General features: G+C 44.4%; 1 protein-coding gene across 1 annotated transcript in view; it reads right to left on the minus strand.

The window, feature by feature from the left end:
- Window positions 1-23441, minus strand: part of LOC116987583 (sodium- and chloride-dependent GABA transporter 1-like) — a 55297-nt gene that overhangs the window by 27043 nt on the left and 4813 nt on the right. Inside the window, exon 2 of the mRNA XM_033043735.1 lies at window positions 15166-15300. Within this exon, the coding sequence (XP_032899626.1) occupies window positions 15166-15300 (135 nt within the window). The remainder of the gene's footprint in view (window positions 1-15165; window positions 15301-23441) is intronic.

The raw sequence follows: 23441 nt of genomic DNA on the forward strand, positions 1-23441 counted from the left end.
CAGAGATGTGGGCTGACCCTCTGAGATGCACCAGCACTTTGTGTCTTTTTTGTAAACCAGCACCTGCAGTTCCTTGTCTCAGCATTGGTGACTGGTAGCCTGAGGAGTTAACTGTATCAGCTATGGGTGTTTTTATTCCGGAGAGTACAGGATAATGTAATGTCAAGTACAATATCTTAGAAAGAGTGAAGTCGAGAAACGTGCTGATAACACACCCAGGAGTAGAATTACAGCTAATAGCTAAGTGAAGAATGAAGTCCCTTTGGCACTGCAAACATGAAACATTATTACTTTTTGGAATCTCAGCCATGCTGATAGACAAGATAGTCCAATACAAATCTGAGTGATTTGGCAGCAAATGCAGTCTCAAGAATAGTTTTAATTTTTTTGTTTTCGAGATACAGAGTGGAGACAGGGCCTTCAGCTCACTGAGCCGACACCGACCCTTGATCACCAGTTCACACGCCCATGTTATCCCACTCTCGCATCCACTCCCTATACACGAGGGGAAATTCACAGAAGCTAATTAACCTACAAATCTTTGGAATGTGGGGGAGGAAACCATGACGTTACAGGGAGGACGTACAAACTCTGCACAGACAGCAGCCATAGTCAGGATTGAACCTGGGTCTCAGGCACAGCAAAGCAGCAACTCTACTGCTATGCCACCTTACTGCCAATAGTAGCAGCAAAAGATGTGCAACGTTGGTGAAAATTCTTTTAAAGCCGAATCAAAGCCATAACATATTAAAATATAGCAAGTTACAATTTAATCCGAGCACAATCTGGGATTGTGTACCAAAGTGCGAGAGAAAATGTGCTGTTTGACCAACAACATTCTTTGCCTCATTACCTCTAATATTGAAATGATTCTGACTGTTGTCAGTATACATTGATAGTTGTATGAAAACAGAAGATGTAAAAGTACAACACACTTTATTGCAGCTAAACATAGAAACTAGTTGCAGGAGTAGGCCATTCGGCCCTTCGAGCCTGCACCGCCATTCAATATGATCATGGCTGATCATCCAACTCAGTATCCTGTACCTGCCTTCTCTCCATACCCCCTGATCCCTTTAGCCACAAGGGCCACATCTAACTCCCTCTTACATATAGCCAATGAACTATGATTCAAAAACTATGGTGGAGATTAATGAATGGGCTTTCTCTCTTGTTTATATGGATAATTAATGCCCTGATGCCCAAGGACAAGAAAAACACAATTTAGAAATTATAAAAAATTAAAATACATATAACAATCCATAGTATATTTAATTAGTCTAAAGAAGGGTCCCGACCCAAAATGTTTCCTATCCATGTTCTCCAGAGATGCTGTCTGACCTGCAGCCACCCAAGTTGCAGACTTTGGAATGTAATTTGTCATAGAGTTTTTCAATTATGATACTGTTTCACACCACACCGCCCCTGTAGACTTGAGATACAGCATGGAAACAGGTCCTTTGGCCCGACCAGCGACCACGAGGGACAATTTATAATTACACTGAAGCCAACTAGCCTACAAACCTGTAGATCTTTGAAGTGTGGGAGGAAAAGGGAGCACCCGGAGAAAACCCACATGGTCGCAGGGAGAATTTACAAACTCCGTACAGACAGCACCCGTAGTCAGGATCGAGCCCGGGTCTCTGGCGCTGCAAGGCAGCAGCTCTGCCCGCTGCGCCACTGTTCCGCCCTGTATGCTACAGGATCTATACATGAAGACTACCACCAGCCTCCAGCAACGGCACTTTGAGTTGATTTATTGAACCTATGAAGCTCATCACCAACTTGTATGGCAGGGAGATGGTCTCATTGTCCTCGAATGCAATCAATGTGTCTATTATCTGCCCCAAAGGCAACTTTAACATCATATATGTAATTTGATGTAAAAATAAAAGCTGCAAATGTAAACAGGATAAGTGTTCCTTATTCTTAACCTGTCCCTGGATGGACGTTGGCAACGGTGGCACAGCGGTAGAGTTGCACCAGAGACCAGGGTTCGATCCAGACTACTGTCGCTGTTTGTCTGTTCTCCCTATGACTGCGTGGCCTTTGTTCTAGTGCTCCACTTCCTCCCACACTCCAAAGACGTACATGTTTGAAGGTCAATTGGCTTCATTAAAATAGTTAATGGTCCCTAGTGTGTTGGATAAAGCTAGTGTATGCTGGAGAGTGTAGACTTGGAAGGCCAAAGAGCCTGCATCCGTGCTGTATCTCTAAAGAATGCCCACACCAAAATGCTTCGATCATAAGATTGCAGAAACACCCAGTGATTAAATTAATCATCTCATGCATGTAAATGCAGGGCAGGCTTTACTAGAGCTAATTTTTAATTGAATGAGGAGAGAACAGTATGGTTAAAGGCACACAGTTGAAGAAAACAACAATGAAAAGATAATGGTGTTGGGAGCTGAACTGCACCGTGGACAAGTGTAGAGTTAAACACTCAGCAGGTACCTCCGCTCCTGCGAATAATACTGTGGTGGTGATAGGACTCGATTGGGCAAATTGAGGGACTGAGCTACAGGCAGATGTTGAGCACCCTAGGGCTTTATTCCTTGGAGTGCAGGAGGATGAGGGGTAATCTTATAGAGGTGTACAAAATCATGAGAGGAATAGATCAGGTAAATGCACAGAATATTTTGGCCCAGAGAAGGGGAAAATAGAGAAGCAGGGGATATAGGGTTAAGGTGAAGGGGGGGGGGGGGGGGGGGAGATTTAATAGGATCCTGAGGTGTAACTTTTTTTAAATTTTTTTAAAAAGGGTAGTGGGTGTATGGAACGAGCTGCCGGATGAGATAGTTGAGGCAGGTACTATCGTAATGTTTAAGAAACATTTAGACAGGCAAATGGATAGGATAGGTTTAGAGGGATATGGGCCAAACGCAGGGAGATGAGGCATGTTGGTTGGTATGGGCAAGTTGGGCCGAAGGGTCAGTTTCCATGCTGTGTGACTCAAATCAGTTTAGATGTGAGAGAGTCAAAATTTAAACCAAAATTGGAACTATTGAACATAAAAAAAGTGACTTAATTGGAGTTTGAGTGTCCGGATGTGGTATCAGAGTCTGTTCTGACCTAATGTCGCTGGCATTCGCTGAACCCACGTTGACTAGGGGCAACTTCACCTAAGGATCAAAGGGTCACATGCACGAGACAAAAGAGGTCATGGGAAGCGTGACAACATCATGACTAGCGACCGTGTGGGGAAAAGATGCGGAATTCACTACCTGTCTCTCCGTCCGATTAGCACAGATGTGAATGATCAAGCGATTAACAGATTTGATCGGGGTAGACTATCTCTGTCTCAACAAAAGAAACTGAGGAGAAATTCTGCAGGTTAGAATTGGAGAAAATATAGCGCAACCCTCTTGAGAAAATACAATAAAGGCAAAAAACAAAACCAGGTATCTGCCAGTGACTGAAGACCAAGTCCAATAGCTTGCAATGATAGAAAAACCATTCAGAGCAGCTGCCATGTGTCCAAAAGATGAGGAAGAACTCAATGTCCAAACAATTCCGGAATTGCAAATTTACTGTGAGGATGACTTTACTTTTAAAAAGCAAAAGAATGTTGGAAAAGATATACGTATAGAAGGACACATATTTGGACTTTAAGACGAGAAGGGAAAGATTGAATAAGAACTTGTGGGACAATCTTTTCAGCACAGAGGGTGGTGGGCATGTGGAACGGGCTGCCAGGAGGTAGTTGCTATAACAACCATTTTTAATTTATATTTTATTAGAAGCAGTGTACAAAAGCATAAACCGCGGCATATGACATAATACATTTATTGTACGGCTTCCAATTTAATTTTAACAAAGATGAAATAGAAAAAGAGAGGAAGAGCAAGAAAGAAAGAAAGTGAATGTGTAAGAAACTAAAACAACATTTAAAAGACATTTAGACATCTAGATGGATAGGAAGGGTTTGAGGGATATGGGCCAAATGCAGGCAGGTGTGACTAGTGTAGATTGGCATGGACAGGCTGTGCCAAAGGGCCTGTTTCCATGCTGCCCGAATTTATTTAGAAACATAGAAAATAGGTGCAGGAGTAGAGGCCATTCGGCCCTTCGAGCCTGCACCGCCATTCAATATGATCATGGCTGATCATCCAACTCAGTATCCTGTACCTGCCTTCTCTCCATACCCCTGAACCCTTTAGCCACATATAACTCTCTTAAATATAGCCAATGAACTGGCCTCAACTACCTTCTGTGGCAGAGAATTCCACAGATTCACCACTCTCTGTGTGAAAAATGTTTTTCTCATCTCGGTCCTAAAAGATTTCCCCCTTATCCTTAAACTGTGACCCCTTGTTCTGGACTTCCCCAACATCGGGACCAATCTTCCTGCGTCTAGCCTGTCCAACACCTTAAGAATTTTGTAAGTTTCTATAAGATTCCCCCCTCAGTCTTCTTTAGGATCGGTACCAACAACCAGATTCCTAATGCATTTGGGTTCAAGCTCTTGGGCGATTTAGAAGTCGTTTTGTCTTCATGCAATGGGATATTGTGAATAATCTCATACTGGCAGCAGATAGCGTTGCTGTTGGCTGGGTGTGGAACCAGCTACAGATGCATTAGACATTAAAGCATGTTTGTCTAGGACATTTTAATCGTTTAAAAAAAATAATAATAATAATGTGGTTCACCATCTCCAACTCCAAAGGCTCTCTTGACTCCAGAGATTCGAATACAAAATGTAATTTGATAATTTTACTGAACTCATCTTTTGCATCTCAGGTTTCTGCAAAATATCCCAATTGTTTTTTTTTTTCTCTCCCGAGTACCCTGGGCAGAATTAAAACCATGAAATAGATTGTTAGGCCAGGTCCTAATTGATGACTGGTAGCACTGTTGGGTGACGATTGCTGTAAAAGGTTCTGAAACAGTGCCGATAATTCAGGAGTACGGTTCTGAAAATGCCCTCCCTACCAACTTGCACCATGGAAGAGATTGGTGGGTGGACACAGGATTGGTGTCAAGGATGTGCTCACAGTGCCCCGACAGATTTACAACATCCCACCGACATCTGGGACTTTATGAACCATGACAACCTCAAAATAAGGAAGGAACATTCAGGATGCCAGGAACACACAGATGCCACATGTGTGTGCACCTCTTCACACACTGCACTAGGTGGGGCAGGAGGTGCTGGAATGGTTAGGGGACTTTGCCGTATACATAGGTTCATAAGTTATAGGAGCTGAATTAGGCCATTTGGCCCATCAAGGCAACTCTGCCATGGCTGATCCATCTTTTCCCCTCAACCCCATTCTCCTGCCTTCTCTCCATAACCCTCGACACCCTCACTAATTGAGAATCGATCAATCTCCACTAATCAAGACACCTTTACTAACCAAGCATTTGTCAATCTCCACCTAAAAAAAAAATATCCATTGAGGGCCTCCACAGCCGTCTGTGGCAATGAATTCCACAGGTTTACCACCTTCTGACTAAAGATATTCCTCCTCATCTTTCTAAAGGTACGTCTTTTTATTCTGAGGCTAAGGTCTCTGGACCTAGACTCGCCCACTAGTGGAAACGTCCTCTTAACATCCACTCTAGCCAGGCCTCCCACATTGACCTCATCAGTAACCGCAGAGCAGAGAATGTTGCTTGATCGAGTGATGAATGAATGGCATTAGGAGCAGATGTGGTTTCTATACTCACTGTGGTTTCCCCAAGCCCAATTTCACTCAACAGGAATGACTAACCTTTCTTGGAAACCAAGCCCAGCAATTGACTGAAATCTTATCACCATACTTTCCCCAAACCAAACCCATATCTGTGGGATTAAATTCACCAGTTTCGACATTTCACTATTCAAAGTTTCCAGTTCACCCCGTACTGCGCAACTCGGAAATGACAGAATGCTTCCTCTTGCTCGTGTGACTGCTGCTCTGGCAACACCCAAGAAGCGAATGTCACAAGGCCAAAGAGAGCCTGGCCTATTGCCACCTCCTCCACCACCAATGCATCATGCATCACAAACAAGATGCACTACACTTGCCCAGATTTATAGAGCTGTATGGCACAGAAACAGGCCAATCAACCCAACTTGCCCATGCCAAACCAGAATTACCCGAGCAAGGTCCACTTTCGACTTGAGATACAGCGAGGAATCAGGCCCTCCCACCCTCCGGGTCCACACCGACCAACCCCATACACTAACACTATACATTACAGACAACTTACAATTGGCAGAAGCCAATTAACCTACAAACCTGGGCATTTTTGGAGCGCGGGAAGAAATAGAGCACCCAGAGAAATCCCACATGGTCACAGGGAGAATGTATAAACTCCGTATGGACAGCACCCGTAGTCAGGATCAAACCCAGGTCTCTGGCACTATAAGGCAGCAACTCTACCACTGTGCCACCAGCAGTTTGCTCTGCCATCTCGTTTCGTCTTGGCTTCCGTGATAGTAGACTTGAGTGTTGTTGGAGCTGCAGACATCTGTTTGGCCCACATCCCCCTCACACTCCACTAAACCTTTCCTCTCCCTGCATCCATCTAAATGACTAAATGTTATTGTGCCCACCTTTACCACTTCCTCTGGTAACTTGAGCCTCATACCCACAACAGAATCTCCCAAACTCATCACCTCTGGCACCGAGGAAGATAGAAAGTGCTGCAGTAGTAACTCAACGGGTCAGGCAGCAGCTCTGGGAAAAAAAGGAATAGGTGACGTCTCGGTTCAGAACTGAAACCACAGTTCTTGGTTTCCACAAGATAGAAACTGTGTGCATCTGCTACTTTGCAGTCCCACATCAACACAAGTCCCAGAAGATTTTCATTCCTTCACTGGTCTCTATCTTAAAATTCTTAAGGGGTTGGACAGGCTAGATGCAGGAAGATTGTTCCCGATGTTGGGGAAGTCCAGGACAAGGGGTCACAGCTTAAGGATAAGGGGGGAATCCTTTAAAACCGAGATGAGAAAAACTTTTTTCACACTGAGAGTGGTGAATCTCTGGAACTCTCTGCCACAGAGGGTAGTTGAGGCCAGTTCATTGGCTATATTTAAGAGGGAGTTAGATGTGGCCCTTGTGGCTAAAGGGATCAGAGGGTATGGAGAGAAGGCAGGTACAGGATACTGAGTTGGGTGATCAGCCATGATCATATTGAATGGCGGTGCAGGCTCGAAGGGCCGAATGGCCTACTCCTGCACCTAATTTCTATGTTCTATGTTTCTATCCCTGGAACTTCCCACCAACAGCACTGAGGAATGAATACCTTCAGCTAAAGGATTGCAAACTGTTGAGGCAACTGATCAACACTACTTTAGGAAATGAGAGGCGAGCAATCCCATTAATGAATCCACGCCACAAGGTTTGTCATTTTACCGAGAAGCAGCTCTCTCGGGAAAACCACGTCACAAATAAGTCTCACATTGACTTCCCAAATGAAAAAGGTCTATACTTGCTCATCACACCTGCCTGCCCTGATCCAGGTTTTGAAAGGAAGGGTGCTGGTATATCAGGCAATTTTATTTAATGTTAAAAAAATTAAAGTAGCCAGCATCTACTGACCTTTGCACTGCACATTTTATTTTTAACGCCATGTTACTAATTAAGCTGATGGTTGATAAAGATTTTCCAGGTGGTGCAGGGTCTCGAGATGCAACCTCGTTTTGGTGGCTGGAGTCCATTAATGCTACCTGAATTTCTAGTTCCATTCCCCTGCTTACGTCCCTGCACCCTATTCTTTCTTGCAAGCCTTTAAATGCACTTGGTTTCAGCTAACAAACTGCCTACGGGCTTATCCACAATAGGCCATAATCTTCCACCACACAGAAGATTCTCATCTTCAAGAGAGTTTAAATAGGCTGCTTAATTCACTGGAACTAAACTGAATTTAACAGGAATAAAGACAGTGAGCTTCTATATTGCTGGGACAGGGACTGCCTGCTAGATAAGGCAGTTTCGAGTCCACTCCAGGTAATGACACATTTGCTGGGAAATCCATAGAAGTGTTTCCAAGTGAAAATTAAATAGCAATTGGACAAAAGGAGTCACCGATATCAAGCTGCCATTATAGTTCCTGCTTGGATACTAATGTTTACACTAAGATAAGGAAAGGCAGATGTTGGTTTACTCATGGAAATGAAAACAAAATGGTGGAATAACTCAGCGGGTCAAACAGCATCTTAGTTTTATTTTATAGAGATGCACTGTGGAAACAGGCCCTTCAGCCCATAGAATCCATGCGGACCTGCGATCACCCGCACTAGAGTTCCATCCTGCACACTAGGGACAATTTACCAGTCAATTAACCTGCAAACCTGCACACCTTGAGTGTAGCAGGAAACCAGAGAAAACCAACATGTACAAACTCCATACCAACAGCACCCGCAGTCAGGATCGAACCCAGTTCTCTGGCGCTGTGAGGCAGCAACTCTACCACTGTGACTGTCATCTCTTGAAGACATAGATAGATAATTCATGGGTGGAAATCCCAGGGGGGGGGGGGGGCAGCCTCTCCATGTTTTGAGAGGAGGGAGACGTCCTGGTGGAACAAAGATCATAGAGCAGAGTTTGAATCGGCCCGTTCGTGGGGCCTTTCATCGCCCGGCCCGGCATAAAATCGATCGCAGGATCTTCCACTGCCCCGAAATTGTTCCCCCCTCCCCCCCTCCCCCCATGTTTTGATAGCGATTTCCTCCCCCTGGATAGATTACATTTCAGGTCAGGATACTTCGAGTCTGAAGAAGGGTCCTGACCCCAAATGTCACCTATCCATATCCTCAAGAGATGCTGCCTGACGCACCAAGTTAGTCCAGCACTTTGTTTTTTTTCCCCTTGGTAAACCAGCACATGCAGTTCCATGTGTCCTTTCATATCAATGCTATCGATGCTGTATCTCTAAACTGAAACTCTGTTCACTGAAAACGTTGACTCTTTCCAGAGATGTTGCCTGACTGCATGCGTTAACATTTTCCATTTTTTCTGGCAATTTATAGCCCTTGTGCCTTGGTAGCTTTCCACCACTTCATCTACTCCTCTTCTTACCTGCTTTTGTTCCCTTCTCCAGATTTATTATTAAGGGGCAGATACTTTTTCCGCTCTGATAGATAGTCTGAAGTACGGTCTCGACCTGAAACGCTCCCCTCTCCTTCGCTCGAGATGTTGTCTGTCCCGCTGTGGTGGACTGTCAGGAACCATCAAGAGCTATCTGGCCATGGGCTGCCGAGAGTGAAGGGGGTACCCAGCGTGGGGGGGGGGGGGGGGCCTGCTGCCATGCAAGGCAGCAGGCAGAGGATAGAACGGTTTGGTGAACTTCAGTAAATTTGTCGGTGCCAGAAACATAGCGACTACTGTGTATGCACAGGTGGGGTCTGCCTTGTGGTTTTAACCAGGTTGTGTGCAATACCATGCATTTCACTGTATCCAAATACATGTGACAATAAAGTATCATCAAATCACCAAGGTAACCATGGAGGTGAAATCACTCGAAAAGGCAAGAGATATGGAGGTGACCATTGGACATGTAGCAGCTCATTCTGTGTTTAAAAGTTTAAAATTGTCCTTTGGGTTTCTAATAAATCTTTCCCCTCTCAACCCATGTCATCTGGCTCTCGATTCCCCTACGTTTTGCAAAAAACTCTGTGCATTTACCTGATCTATTTCTTTCATGATCTTGTACACTATAAGATCCAAGTGGCTAAAATAGCTTTAAATACGCTGAGTTTCCCCAGCAATTTTGTGTACCCTAGCTTAAATTACAGTTTGGTCTTCAGACTGCATTTCCTCCAGCCTCACTAGAGCTTTTTCCTGCCAAATGTTTCTTAAACGCTACGATAGTACCTGCCTCAAATACCTCCTCCAACAGCTCATTGAATATAGCCACCACCCTTGTCTGTATTTTAAATTTGTCCTTCAGGTTCCCAACTAACCTTAAACCAACATCCCCTGGTTCTCGATTCCCCAACTCTGAAAAAAGCCTGCATTTGACCCGTCTATTTTCATTCGCATCTACAAAATCACCCCTCACTCTCCTGTGCTCCAAGGAATAAAGACCTAGCCTGTCCAACCTCTCCCTATAGCCCAGGCTCTCGAGTCCCTACTATTCCACATCTGTAAAGAATCTGAGCAATTTTACATTCTCGGAAGCTTTAAAAATATTTCTTAATTTGTAAATGACTTATGAAGTGCAACCATGGTTACGCAGAAAAAAAGTCAACAAACCCAAGCAGTTCCTGACTGTGGGCAGTGAAAAAGAAAAAAAGTTTTAACTCTGCAGCACAACAGCTGCTTTTTAAATCTTCATCCAAAAACTAAGCTAGTATCACAAAATGCCAATTGTGGAGATGTGTGGTGTGTTCTAATGCTTTAGGATGCTTGTGGTCTTGAAGGCTATGCTGAGTTACAGCATGTCCTAGAGTAAACACTAAAATACTGGACATTCACAGGCACCTGTAATGAGCCTGTGTAGAGGATGCAGGGGATAGCAAGATAAATTGCAGGGAGTTGTAGATGTAGCCCAGTCTAATCTCACAGAACAGACTCCCCTCCATTGACTATCGACACTTCACACTGCCTCAGAAAAACAGCTATGATAATCAAAATCTTGTCCCACCCCAGTCAATCCTTCTCCCTGCTCTCATCCAGCAGAAGGTACACAAGCCTGCAAGCGCGTGCCACCAGACTCAGTTATCAGGCTTCTGAACAGTCCTTCCATAAGCCAGGGCACTGTCTGATTCTCCTCTATCCCATTGTGGACATTGGACTTTGTCTATGGATCTGATGCGCTATGATGCTGAGCACTATATTCTGCACCCTGTATCTTCCCCTTTGATCCATCTATTGTACCAGAGTTAAACATGATAGCATTTACATAGGGTGTATCTGACCTGTTATGATATCATACAAAACAAAGCTTTTTGCCGTACCTCTGTAGAATAATAAACGCAAACCCTAAATCAGTGTGGAGCTGTCACCAACCCGTGAATAGCACTTAGCTTCACGACTCAACTGATCTGTAGGAGGGGAGCCCACACACGTCTACAACTGATGACGTTGTTCTCCTGATACAGCAACTTGAACACTGGGCTTACTTTGTGAATAACCTCCACACATGTATTGCTGATGTAAGTGGGTGTGCTTTGGCACTGTGTTCCCCGAGTCCTGCATTACATCCCCAATGAAGAATGCAAGACTTGCTTGCACCAGTTGGCCTTCTATGTTGTTTTAAAGGATGTCGGCCAAAATGTTAGTCAGGGCAAAAGCTGCTAGCAATTCCACCACAGATGAAGCTTCTTTAAATGGTGCTCGAGTTCCATTGGCAGAGGAGAGGGAGTGGGGGGGGGGGGGGGGGAGGAGGAGAAGATGTGGACAATGTATCCCAGAAGGGAAAAAAAAGAAAAACAATGAAAGCTACAGGGAAAGGACAGGGTGCAGAAGAGAGCAAATTTTAAAGAAGGCAGCTGATCAATTAACATGCACTCGATTGTCATTGCAGATCACACTGATTCTAGCTGCCGTGTTTATTTTAGATCGAGTGGGGTTGGATTCAGTCACTGACAGACAAAAATAAACACGAGGAAACAGCATTGATTGGCAAAGGGTTAAATGTACAGACTAAATCAGAAATAAACAACATTGCAAATACGTTTTTGCCAGTACCACCTGCATTTAACCTCAGTATGTGACCCAGTTAGCCACTATCGCCCAGAGGGGCTGAAATTCCTCGTGTGTTATTTTTAGAGTTCTGACTCGTGTGCCTCTGCAAATGTTTATACATTAGTACTTGACGACATATTAAATAACAATCAAGGGGAATCAAGTGGAGAAGTTCCTTTGTTCTAATTTTGACTGCATCAATAAGCTGGCTAAAAAATATATATACATATACATATATATGTATCTCTGGGAAATACAAGTCCCAAAGGCTGAATTACTTAAATTCATCTCATGACGAGAAGAATTTATAGCAGCAACATTATTTAAAAAAATAAAAATCTGTGTTTGACTCAGAACTATGACAAAGGTTAGGGCAGTGGTTCTCAAATGGGGGTACGCGTACCCCTGGGGGTACGTGAAGGCACCCCTGGGGGTACGTGAAGGCACTCCAGGGGGTACGTGAGATTTTAAAATATAGGCCTACATATATGTAGGCCTATATTTTTGCGCTGGTTAGGGGGCACTTGGCTGAAAAAATATTTCACAGGGGGTACATCACTGAAAAAAGGTTGAGAACCACTGGGTTAGGGTTCCAGGAACTCTTGCTCTATGCGGCAGTCACAAGATCTACCACTGCACTGTGATCAATCATTGGTTGTAAATTCATAAGTTATAGGAGCAGAATTAGGCCATTCAGCCCATTAAGTCTACTCTGCCATTTAATCATGATCAATCTAGCTTTCCCTCAACACCACACTCCTGCCTTCTCCCCATAACCCCCGACACCCGTAATAATCAAGATGCTATCTATCGTCGCCTTAAAAATATCCATGGACTTGGCCCCCAGAACTCTTTGCGGCAATGAATTCCACAGATTCACCGCCATCCGACTAAAGTAATTTCTCATCTCCTTGCTAAAGGAACATCCTTTAATTGAGGCTGCAACCTCTGTTCACCGACTCCACCACTATTGAAAACATCCTCCCCATATCTACTCTATCCAGATGTCTTGGCATCAAGAGTATGCTTTGGGCCAAAGAGGTGCCAACTGCTCAAAGTTTATGCCAGAAATTGTCTTTAACAAGAGCATTCTTTCGTGAACCGCACAAATCTCTGGAAAGCATTGAGCAAGCAAACACAAGCTACTTCCAACCCCATCAAGGCTGCTGTGCCATTGGGTCTTAGGAGTATTGGTTGAGCAGTTTAAGATAAAAGCCTTTTCAAAGTAGATAATTAAATGATTACATTAATCGCCTCTCAGCTACACCTTGGACATTTACAAATGAAACCAGACACAAAAGCTTCAGTTGTTTCCAAGCTGAAACAGGCTCTAGAGAAGGATCGGGTCTCCTCAGTATCTGGCTGGTATATTTGTTTCATGAAACTGAAGACAGTGGTGGAAAAGGAGACGGAGTAGGTACAGGATTATGTGGCACCGATGGACAAGATCACACATGATCCCATCAAGGGGCCAGGCAACTACCAACTAATGAAGGGGCCAAAGATAGACACAGAAAGCTGGAGTTACTCAGCGGCTCAGGCGGCATCTCCTGAACCACCGACTTACTCCTGCTACTTGTGTGTAACTTCAGTTTAAACCAGCATCTGTAGTTTTTTCCTACACACAATGAAGGGTCCATCCTGCTTCCACTTCTTGTGCATTTTGCAGGTTCTTGAAGGATGTGCTGGCGGTGTAGAGGGTCCAGCGGAGGTTTATGAGAATGACCCCAGGGATGATGGTGTCAACATATGAGCACTAGGCCTGGTATCACAGGAGTTTAGAACAATGAGAAGGGACCTCATTGAAACTTACCGAATAGTGAAAGGCCTGGATAGAGTGGATGTTTCCATTGGTGGGAGAGACTAGGATCAGAGGCCATAGCATCAGAATGAAAGCACGTACCTTTGGAAAGGAGATGAGGAGGGATTTCTTTGGTCAGAAGGTGGTGAATCTGTGGAATTAATTGTCACGAAGGTTGTGGAGGCCGAGTCAATGGATATTTTTAAAGACAGAGATGGATAGATTTTTGATTATTGCCGGTGTCATGGGGAGGAGGCAGGAAAGATAGATCATCAATGATTGAATGGCAGAGTAGACTTGATGGGCCAAATGGCCTAATTCTGCTCCTACAACTAAAAAATTATATCCAGCACTTTTGTAAGTTTACATGGGCACTAGCATTTCAGTCTAAAAGCGCAGCTTATACTCACTAGTTAATTATTGTCCTACTTGGTCTGTTCATCAAGTTAGATTTTTAAAATAAACAGAGACGATAATTTGCCATGCTTTGTCCACGCCTTCAATTCTCTCCTCCCCACTTGAGAGGCAGGTGTTCAGCCTCAAATAGCAGAACTCAAGTTAAACTGCTCTCCCTCCTACAGCACGGGACATAACCAGACAATTAAATATTGTCAGATGTGGCGTTCTCCTGGGAATCATTGCAAGGTGGAACATGTTAAAGCAATGATGACTGGCTTGTCAGTAGCAAGCCAAAAGGTGCAACACAACTTCAAATGTTGTTTCCCTCGACTGGATTCACCTTAGACTCGAGATACAGTGCAGAAATGGGCCCTTCAGCCCACCCAGTCTGCACTGACCAGCAATCACCCCGTACACTAGCAATATCCTACACACACTAGGGACAATTAACAGAAGCAAATTAACCTGCACACCTTGAGTGTGGGAGGAAACCTGAACAAACTGATAAAAACCCACATGGTCACGGGGAGAATGTACAAACTCCGTACAAACACCTGTAGTCAGGATTGTACCTGGGTCTCTGGCACTATATGTTTAGTGATGGCCAAGTTATCAATGTTCACTTCTTCTAATGCTAGGGAGAGAACATAGATGAGAAATTTCAAAACTGGAGCGTTTTTTTTTGTTTTGTTTTTTAATCCATAGGATTTTGCAATTGATTGTAGATTATTCTGCAAAAACAGGATTACATGGAGCGTCATTAAGACTTGGCTAAACATTTCAGATCCTTCCATTTTAAACCCAAGACTCAAGCCTCCAAAGTCATTGGTTCCTAATGTTTCTCTTGGCAAAGAACTCATTCAGTGTACACCCCTCCCCCAATGAATGAAGTCAACAGTGACTGCGAGATCTCACCCATTTGGGCCGATTTGATACAAATCACCTTCTGTGGCAGATACAAAGTAACAGGTCTCTTCCTAGTTCCAGCCTCAAAGTACCAATGATGGTTCAGGAAGTTTAATGGCACAAGGAATTGACTGCAAGAGCAAGCTATTGGAAATAGTTAATGCTGATCTGACCGAGTCATGACTCTTGGGAGATTTGCTAGTCAGATATCAGCTGTCCGACACAGTTTAGACTAGTTTAATTGGTAAACAAATGGGGAAAGTTTTGTGTTGACAAAGGCTTCAAAATATACAATTGGTCATCAAATTCAGAGAGCAGAGTGTGCTGAACTCTATAAATAACACAGGCCGAGCCGAGGTTTGTATTTAGATGGTTAGTCCTCTTGCAGTTGAGGTCCAATAAAGAAGATTTAATGCACGGTAATCGTGATAATCAACCAACCTTTGAGTAGAGGGCAGATTTTAGCCAAGGCGTGGACGGGCCCCAAGCTCGTGTACTGTCCGATGGTGTATTCCATGAGAAGCAGCGGGATCCCACACAGCAGGACCATGACCAGGTACGGGATGATGAAGGCACCTGCCAGAGACCAAGAGAGAGAGTTAGGGTAAGTGATAAAGAATATATACATACACACATATATATACACACACACACAGATATATATATACACACATACCCACACACACACACATATATATACACATACCCACACACATATACATATATATACACATACCCACACACATATATATATATATATATAAACAACAGAATAATAATAATAATAATAATAATCTATTGTAGTTCAGAGCCTATACGAGGTTGTAGAGTTTAATAGCCTGATGGCTGTAAGAAAGCAGTAAGGAAGGGTCCTGACACGAAACATCACCTATCCATCCCTTCCACACATGCTGCCCGATATGCTGTGCTCACAGGCACAGTGGCACAATGGTAGAGTTGCTACCTCAAAAGCAGAGGCCTAGGTTAGATCCTGACTAAGGGTGCCGTCTGTGTGGACTTTGTACGTTCTCCCTGTGACCGTGTGGGTTTTCACCGGGTGCTCTGGTTTCCTCCCACATTCCAAAGATGTACAGGTTTGTCGGTTAATAATAATAATAATAATAATATATTTTATTGTCATTGCACATTAGTGCAACGAGATTTAGTATGCAGCTTCCAGCCGATGTAAAAAATAAATAAATAAAGCTGTGCGACGTGACCATCCGAGGGAGACAGTCCAGGGGGGGATGGGGGGGGGGGGCACTCAGCAGGGCCGGTTCAGAGCCGCTATAGCTCTGTAGAATTGTGTAGAAAGAAACTGCAGATGCTGGTTTATACTGAAGATAGACACAAAATGCTGGAGAATCTCAGCGGGTCAGGCAGCACCTCTGGAGAAAAAGGATGGGTCCCGACCAGAGACGTCACCCATCCTTTTTCTCCAGAGATACTGCCTGACCCATCAAGTTACTCTGGAAATTTGTGTCCAAGTTCAGGTTTGTAGGTTAATTGGCTTCAGTTAAAAAAAAATGTGTCCCGGGGGTGTATGTATGGGGTGATCGATGGTCAGCACAGACTTGGTGGGCCGAAGGGCCCGTTTCCACGCTGTATCTACAAAGTGCAAAAGTTCTTTAGCAATTTGCTTTACAGAAAAGAGACCCCTGGTAGATGGAGTAAACAGCGGATCAACCAGAGGCTCAATGTCTGCATGTTGTCCAATGTACATTGGGAGAATGCAACTACATTGGGACAATGTAGGGCTGGGAGAAGGTCAAATAAATTCGAGCCTTGCCTTGCCCTCAGGTTCTACAGTCCTGAGATGTTTACCACAACTATGTACTTGCCTTGAAAACTTTCAGTGATTCAGCCTCCAGTTCCCTAGAGAATGGAATTGCGAAACACCATGACGCAAAGCCAAAATTCTCCTTATAGTGTCTTCCCCAGTATAGTATCTTCCCCACCTGCCACGTCTAAAACAGCCTGTTTATTGGTTCAGTCCAGAACGTATCGTTCCAAGACATTTCCCCCAAGGAGGGGTGGCACAGTGGTAAAGTTGTTGCCTCACAGCGCCATAGACCAGAGTTCGATCCCGATTACAGGTGCTGTCGGTACAGCGTTTGTACGTTTTCTCTGTGACTGTGTAGTTTCCTCCCACACTCTAAAAACATACCGGACTGCAGGTTAATTGGTTTGGTATAATTGTACAATTGTTAATGTATGTGGATCACTGGTCGTCACAGACTCGGTGGGCCGAAGAGCCTGTTTCCACGCTGTATCTCTAAACTAAATTAGTCAAGGCCAATTTGATTTGTTCAGTCTAAATGAAAATTAAAAGCACCCACAATTCTATCAAACCCGGTTCACATAATGTCTTAATCTATAATGTCTCATAGTGGTGCAACCCTTGGTGGATTATAGACTACTGCCACCAATTACTCTTTCCCCTTTCAATTGCTTACCATCACACTTAAAACAGAAGTCTCCCATTATCATCAGCTAGCCAGCACCCGAGGGAAGTGAAACCACAAACATTATCACTTGACGTTTGAGGATATTGCAATCACACCCACTTGTTCTTTGGCAACATCAGAAGACGTAGCATGGTGGACGGACGGTCTGACGAACGAAGGGTCTTGACCCGAAATGTCACCCATTCCTTCTCTCCAGAGAAGCTGAGCTACTCCAGCATTTTGTGTCCATCTTCAGAAGACATAGGACTAGCTTGCATGATCTGGCAACACACAGGTCTACCTTCCCCCTTTCAATCTTTGTATCCAGGCAGGCTGCTGGCCCACCTTCCTATTCAGGACAGCCCACAAAAAACTATCTTCCTGCTCGGCAGTGTGCAGCTTGAAACAATATAGTCTCAAACTCTGGTTTAGTTCATTATTGTCACGTGTTACAGTGAAAAGCTTTTTTGTTGCCTGCTATCCAGTCAGTGGAAAGACTGTACATAATTACAATCAAACCATCCACAGTGTGCAGATACAGTATAAAGGGAATAACATTTAGTTCAAGATAAAGTCCAATTAAAGATATTCCAGAGGGCCTGCAATGAGATGGTCATTGTTGTGTGGGAGGAACCTGGAGAAAACCCACGCGGTCACAGGGAGAACGTGCAAACTCCGTCCTGACAACACCAGAGGCCAGGATCAAACCTGGATCTCTGGTGCCATAAAGGTAACAACTCTACCGCTGCTCCACCCGTACCACCGAACCTTCACCAACCATTGGTCACCCATTCACACTAGATCTACACAAGCCCACTATCCAAACACAAATATATTTCCAGTTCCGATAGGTCTCGGACCCAAAACATTGACCGGTTTTCTCTCCCCACAGACGCTGCCCAACCTGCTGACTGTCCCCAGCATTTCCTATTTTTATTTCAGATTTCCAGCACCTGCGGGTTTTTGAGATTCTCAGTCAGAAACAAAAGGAGAAATGGGAGAAATACTCAAACCTACAATTGGCTTGCATACTCATCTTGTAATTTGTTTAAGCAATTGCTCGTGGAACAGGATGGAGATGGTGAACCTAATACCACAGTGTCTGGACAATAACCTCTCCCTCAATGTCAACAAGACAAAAGTGCTAGTTATTGACTTCTGGAAGCCCCAATCAGCATCAATGGTGCCAAAGTGGAAATGGTCGGGAACTTAAAGTTCCTTGGCGTTAATAAGGCTAATAATCTGTCTCAGACCAACCACGTTGATGGCACAGTCAAGAGAACACCAATACCTCCACTTCCCGAGGAAATTCCCCAAGTCTCCAGCGACTCTTACAAACTTCTGCAGACACACGGTAGAAAGCATATTGTGGGGTTGCTTCACAACTTGGATTCAGAGTAGCTCTGCCCAAGATCGCAAGAAATTACAGAGTTGTAGATGTAGTCCAATCCATCACATGGACCCAGCTTCCCACCATTGACTCCATCTACACTTCACATGGCCTCAGAAAAGCAGCCAACGTAATCAAAGACTTATCCCACTACAGTCATTGCTTCTTCTCCCTGCTCTCATCCAGCAACAAAGTTTGAAAGCGCGCAAAACAAGACACAGGTACAACTTCCTCCCCTTTATTATCAGAGTTCTGAATAGTCCTTCCACTAGCTAGGATACTGTCTAATTCACCTCTACCTCATTGTGGATAATAATAATAATAATAATAATGGATGGGATTTATATAGCGCCTTTCTAGAATACTCAAGGCGCTTTACATCGCATTATTCATACATTCCTCAGTCACACTCGGTGGTGGTAAGCTACTTCTGTAGCCACAGCTGCCCTGGGGCAGACTGACGGAAGCGTGGCTGCTAATCTACGCCTACGGCCCCTCCGACCACCACCAATCATTCACGCACAGGCAAAGGTGGGTGAAGTGTCTTGCCCAAGGACACAACGACAGTATGCACTCCAAGCGGGATTCGAACCGGCTACCTTCCGGTCGCCAGCCGAACATTTAGCCCATTGGGCCATCTGTCGCCCCAAATATTAGACTTTATCTATGCAACTGGTGCACTATAATGCCAAGAACGATATCCTGCACTCTGTATCTTCCCCTTTGTACTCGAGATCGACCCTGGTGTATTTATGTATAGTATATCTAATGTTTGGAGAGCATGCAAAACAAAGCTTCTCACTTTAGCTCAGCACAAGTTACAATAATCAGGAGCAGGGGTGGCACAATGGCACAGCATAGAGTTACTGCCTAAAAGCCCTGTCCCACTGTACGAGTTAATTCAAGAGCTCTCCCGAGATTTAAAAATCGTGGAAAGAGCGTAGAATGAACGTAGCGGGTACGTCGGACCTCGGGGACGTCTCTTAGCGGCTCGTAACGCTAACATCAGGTACTCGGGAAGATTTTTCAACATGTTGAAAAATGTCCACGAGAGTCCAGAGTACCTACGAGCGGCCATTACCGTAAATCTCCAAGTTCGAATCAGGGCAAACTCGGGAGAACTCTTGAATGAACTTGTACAGTGGGACAGGGCTTTTACACCACAAGAGACCCCGATTTGATCCCGACTGCAGGTGCTGCCTGTACGTTCTCTCCGTGACCGCGTGGGTTTTACCCAGGTGCTGTAGTTTCCTCACACACTCCAGACGTACAGGGTCCACCGGGTCTCCAGCAATGCAAGGCCGCAACTCTACCACTGCCCCACTGTGCCCAGTCAACATTTCAGACTTTAGAGTTGATGTGTTGCCAGGGGTTCCTTCATGCTGCTTTGAGTTTGGCACCATAACATTCTACACTGAAGGGGAAACCACTGACCCATTGAGCTTTTGATGGTAGCTAACCCCCCCCCCCCTCATCCCAACACACCACCTCTGGTGCTATCTGTGTGTGGAGCCAGCACATTCTCCCTGTGACTGTTTCATAGAACAATACAGCACAGGTACAGGCCCTTCAGCCCACAATCCTTGTACCCAACATGATGCCAAGTTAAACTGATCTCATCTGCCTGCACATGATCCATATCCCTCTATTCCCTGCACTTCCGTGTGCCTATCTAAAAGCCCCTTAAACACCACTATCATATCCGTCTCCACCGCCATCCCTGGCAATGGGTTCCAGACCCCGAACAAACTTACTCACCAGCCTGCCTCCACTTGTGCCTACGTCACCCCAAAGACGTGCGGGTTTGTGGATTAATTGGCCTCTGTAAATTGCCCCCGTGTGTAGGAAGCAGATGAAAAAGTGGGATAATATAGAACTAATGTGAATGGGTGATCGATGGTCAGTATGGACTCGGTGTGCTGAAGGGCTTGTTTCCATGCTGTATCTGTGAACTAAACTTAAGCAGGTGTTGTGCCCACTTGCTGAGTCATTGTCATCTTGCTGCTACCAATGTAAACTGTAGTTCCTATGGGCCTAAAATGATATTTACCTCCATGACAACTTCTTGACTTTGCAAATACAATCTTTTTGCCAAATCATGATGAATCAGCATTCCAGCTATACTCTTGATGTGAACTTTCAATGTACGAGATCATATGATGCAGTCACAGGAAGTGACACAAAAAACTCATTGTGTTTCGTTCTGGGTAAAAGCTCGAGTACACGAGTATTCAGCATGGTTTCAATTTAACTTTTTCATCTCTCGGCTTCCTGAAATTTTAAAATGGGTTTAGGTTTATTAGTTCAGAGAGTTCCGTTTTTTAGCGGAAACAGGCCCTTCGGCCCACCGAGTCCGTGCCGACCAGCGATCCCCGTACACTAACACTATTCTACACCCTGGGAACCGTTTGGACTTTGTACTGAAGTTAATTAACCTACAAATCTGTAAGTCTTTGGAGTGTGGGAGAAAACCGGAGCACCCGGAGAAAACCCACAAGGGAGAACGTACAAACTCTGTACAGACAACACCCATGGTCAGGATTGAACCCGGGTCTCTGGTGCTGTAAGGCAGCAACTCTACCACTGTGCCACTGTGTTGCTCTCTGTTAGTTGTGTGATAGAATTATTACGTTATTGCAGCAATGTTGCAATAACCATCTGATGTACAAAACCAAACTGACTTCCGATGCATCAATAGCACAGACATTGAGAAAATGGAAACTTACCTGAACTAACTTCAAACACCAAACCTTGGCTGCAGGTTCGTACAATTGATGCCTCTGGCTGCAGGGCAATAATTAACTTTTTTTTTAAATTGTTACATCCTACCCTTTCAGCAATTCTTCCATATTGCTCCTAAACCAGTAATACTGTTGAGGAACACCGCCTTTACATTACCACTCATTCAAAGTCTGACATAGTTTTAGCTTTAGAGATACAGAGTGATGTCAGGCCCTTCGGCCCACTGTGTCCGTGCCAACCATCGATCGCCCCATACACTAGTTCTAACCTGCACACTAGGAACATTTTGACCTACAAATTTGCACTTCTTTGAAATGTGGGAGGGAAGTGGAGCACGCAGAGAAAACCCATGTGGTCAGAGAGAGAGAACGAAAAGCAGACAGGTTACGTTTCGGGTCGGGACCCACTCAATCCACTGCTTCTGCGCGCCTGATGACACATAAACGTCACCCACCCCTATTCTCCAGGGATGCTGCCTGACCTGCCGAGTTACTCCAGCATTTTGCATCTTTTTTTTTGGCAAGTCAAGTTTGTTTCTACATCAGACATGTCAGCTTGGCAAAGCATTGCCAGCAAATCATTAGTGCGGTAAGAAAGTAGACATTTGTCGTGCACAATTGAACATTGAGCAAGCCACTTAATTAATGCTTTGTGGCTTATGAACAATCTGTTGTACAGAAACAATGCTTGCACTGAAGATACCACTTCTAATGATTTGTTGACAATTACAGTCAGCTAAAAGCTCAATTGATGCTGGAGGAAACACAGACCAAAGACAAAACTGCAAATTAAATTACTTTGGCCACTTTGGTGAGGGCTGATCTGATAAAGGTGTACAAGATCATGAGAGGAATTGATTGGGTAAATGAAATGGTTCAGAGAAGATTTATCAGAATATTGCCAGGACTCAAGAGGCAGAGCTACAGGGAGAGGTTGAGCAGGCGAGGACTTTATTCCTTGGCGCGCATGAGAAAGATGGATGATCTTACAGAGGTGTAAAAGATCATGAGAGGAATAGATCAGGTAAACAGCCTTTCGCCCAAAGTAGGGGAAAATCGAGAAAACAGAGGACATAGGTTTAAGATGAGAGGGGAAAAGATTTAATAGGAAGCGGAGGGGTATCTTTAAAAAAAATTTTTTTTTAAAGTGGTGGATGTATGGAACAAACTTCTGGAGGTTCAGATAGGTATTATCATTATATTTAAGAGACATTTGGACAGGTACATGGATAGGATAGGTTTAGAGGGATATGGGCCAAATGCAGGCAGGTGGGACTAGTGTAAATGGGGCATGTGGGTCAACATGGGCAAATTGGGCTGAAGGGCCTTTTTCACACTGCATGATCATAACAAGGATAAATCTCCCACTGATTCAAATAGCCAGTACTTTCTAGTCATCTCGCTATAAAGCCAGGTAAACCTGTTGCCAACATTGGCTCAACTCCACTAGAATGCCCGACCCAAGATATTAACTTGGCCGACCCTTCAGGGAGTATTGCTTCCAAGGTCAACACTGGGTAAAACATTAAACCAAGACATTGTTTTCCCACTTGGTGGGATGAAAGTGAACTCAGTAATCAACAACGAATGCTCATAGAATGGGAAAATTCAAGACACATTTACAGTCATTCAAAGTTTAGTGATATCGAAACAGACCCTTCAGCCCACGCTGGTCATCGGATCACTCGTATATTAGTTCCATGTTCACCCACTTTCACATCCACTCCCTACACACGAGGGGTATTTTACTGAGGCCAGTTAACCTACAAGCCTGCATGTCTTTGGAGCGCGAGGAAACCCGAGCACTGGGAGAAAGTCCACACGGTGAAAGGCAGAATGTACAAACTCTGCACAGATCGCACCCGTAGTCGGGATCGAACCTGGGTCTCTGATACAGAGAGGTAGCAGCTGTACCGCAAGAAACAACACAACTAATTTTTCCAACCAATTACAATAAAAGTAGACAAAGGCCACGTTTAAAACAAACCAGCATGAGTTTAACGGGTTCCCCCAAAGATGATTGGGTTAAATTATTAAAGTTGTAAGAAGCTCTAGATTTTTCTTTAAAACGAGCCTCTGGATAAATAATCATTGCTGTACTTGTAGGAGGCAATGGTTGTGAAATGGGAAAGTGAATGC

The sequence above is a fragment of the Amblyraja radiata genome, chromosome 25 (assembly GCF_010909765.2).
Source record: "Amblyraja radiata isolate CabotCenter1 chromosome 25, sAmbRad1.1.pri, whole genome shotgun sequence".
Lineage (NCBI taxonomy): Eukaryota > Metazoa > Chordata > Chondrichthyes > Rajiformes > Rajidae > Amblyraja > Amblyraja radiata.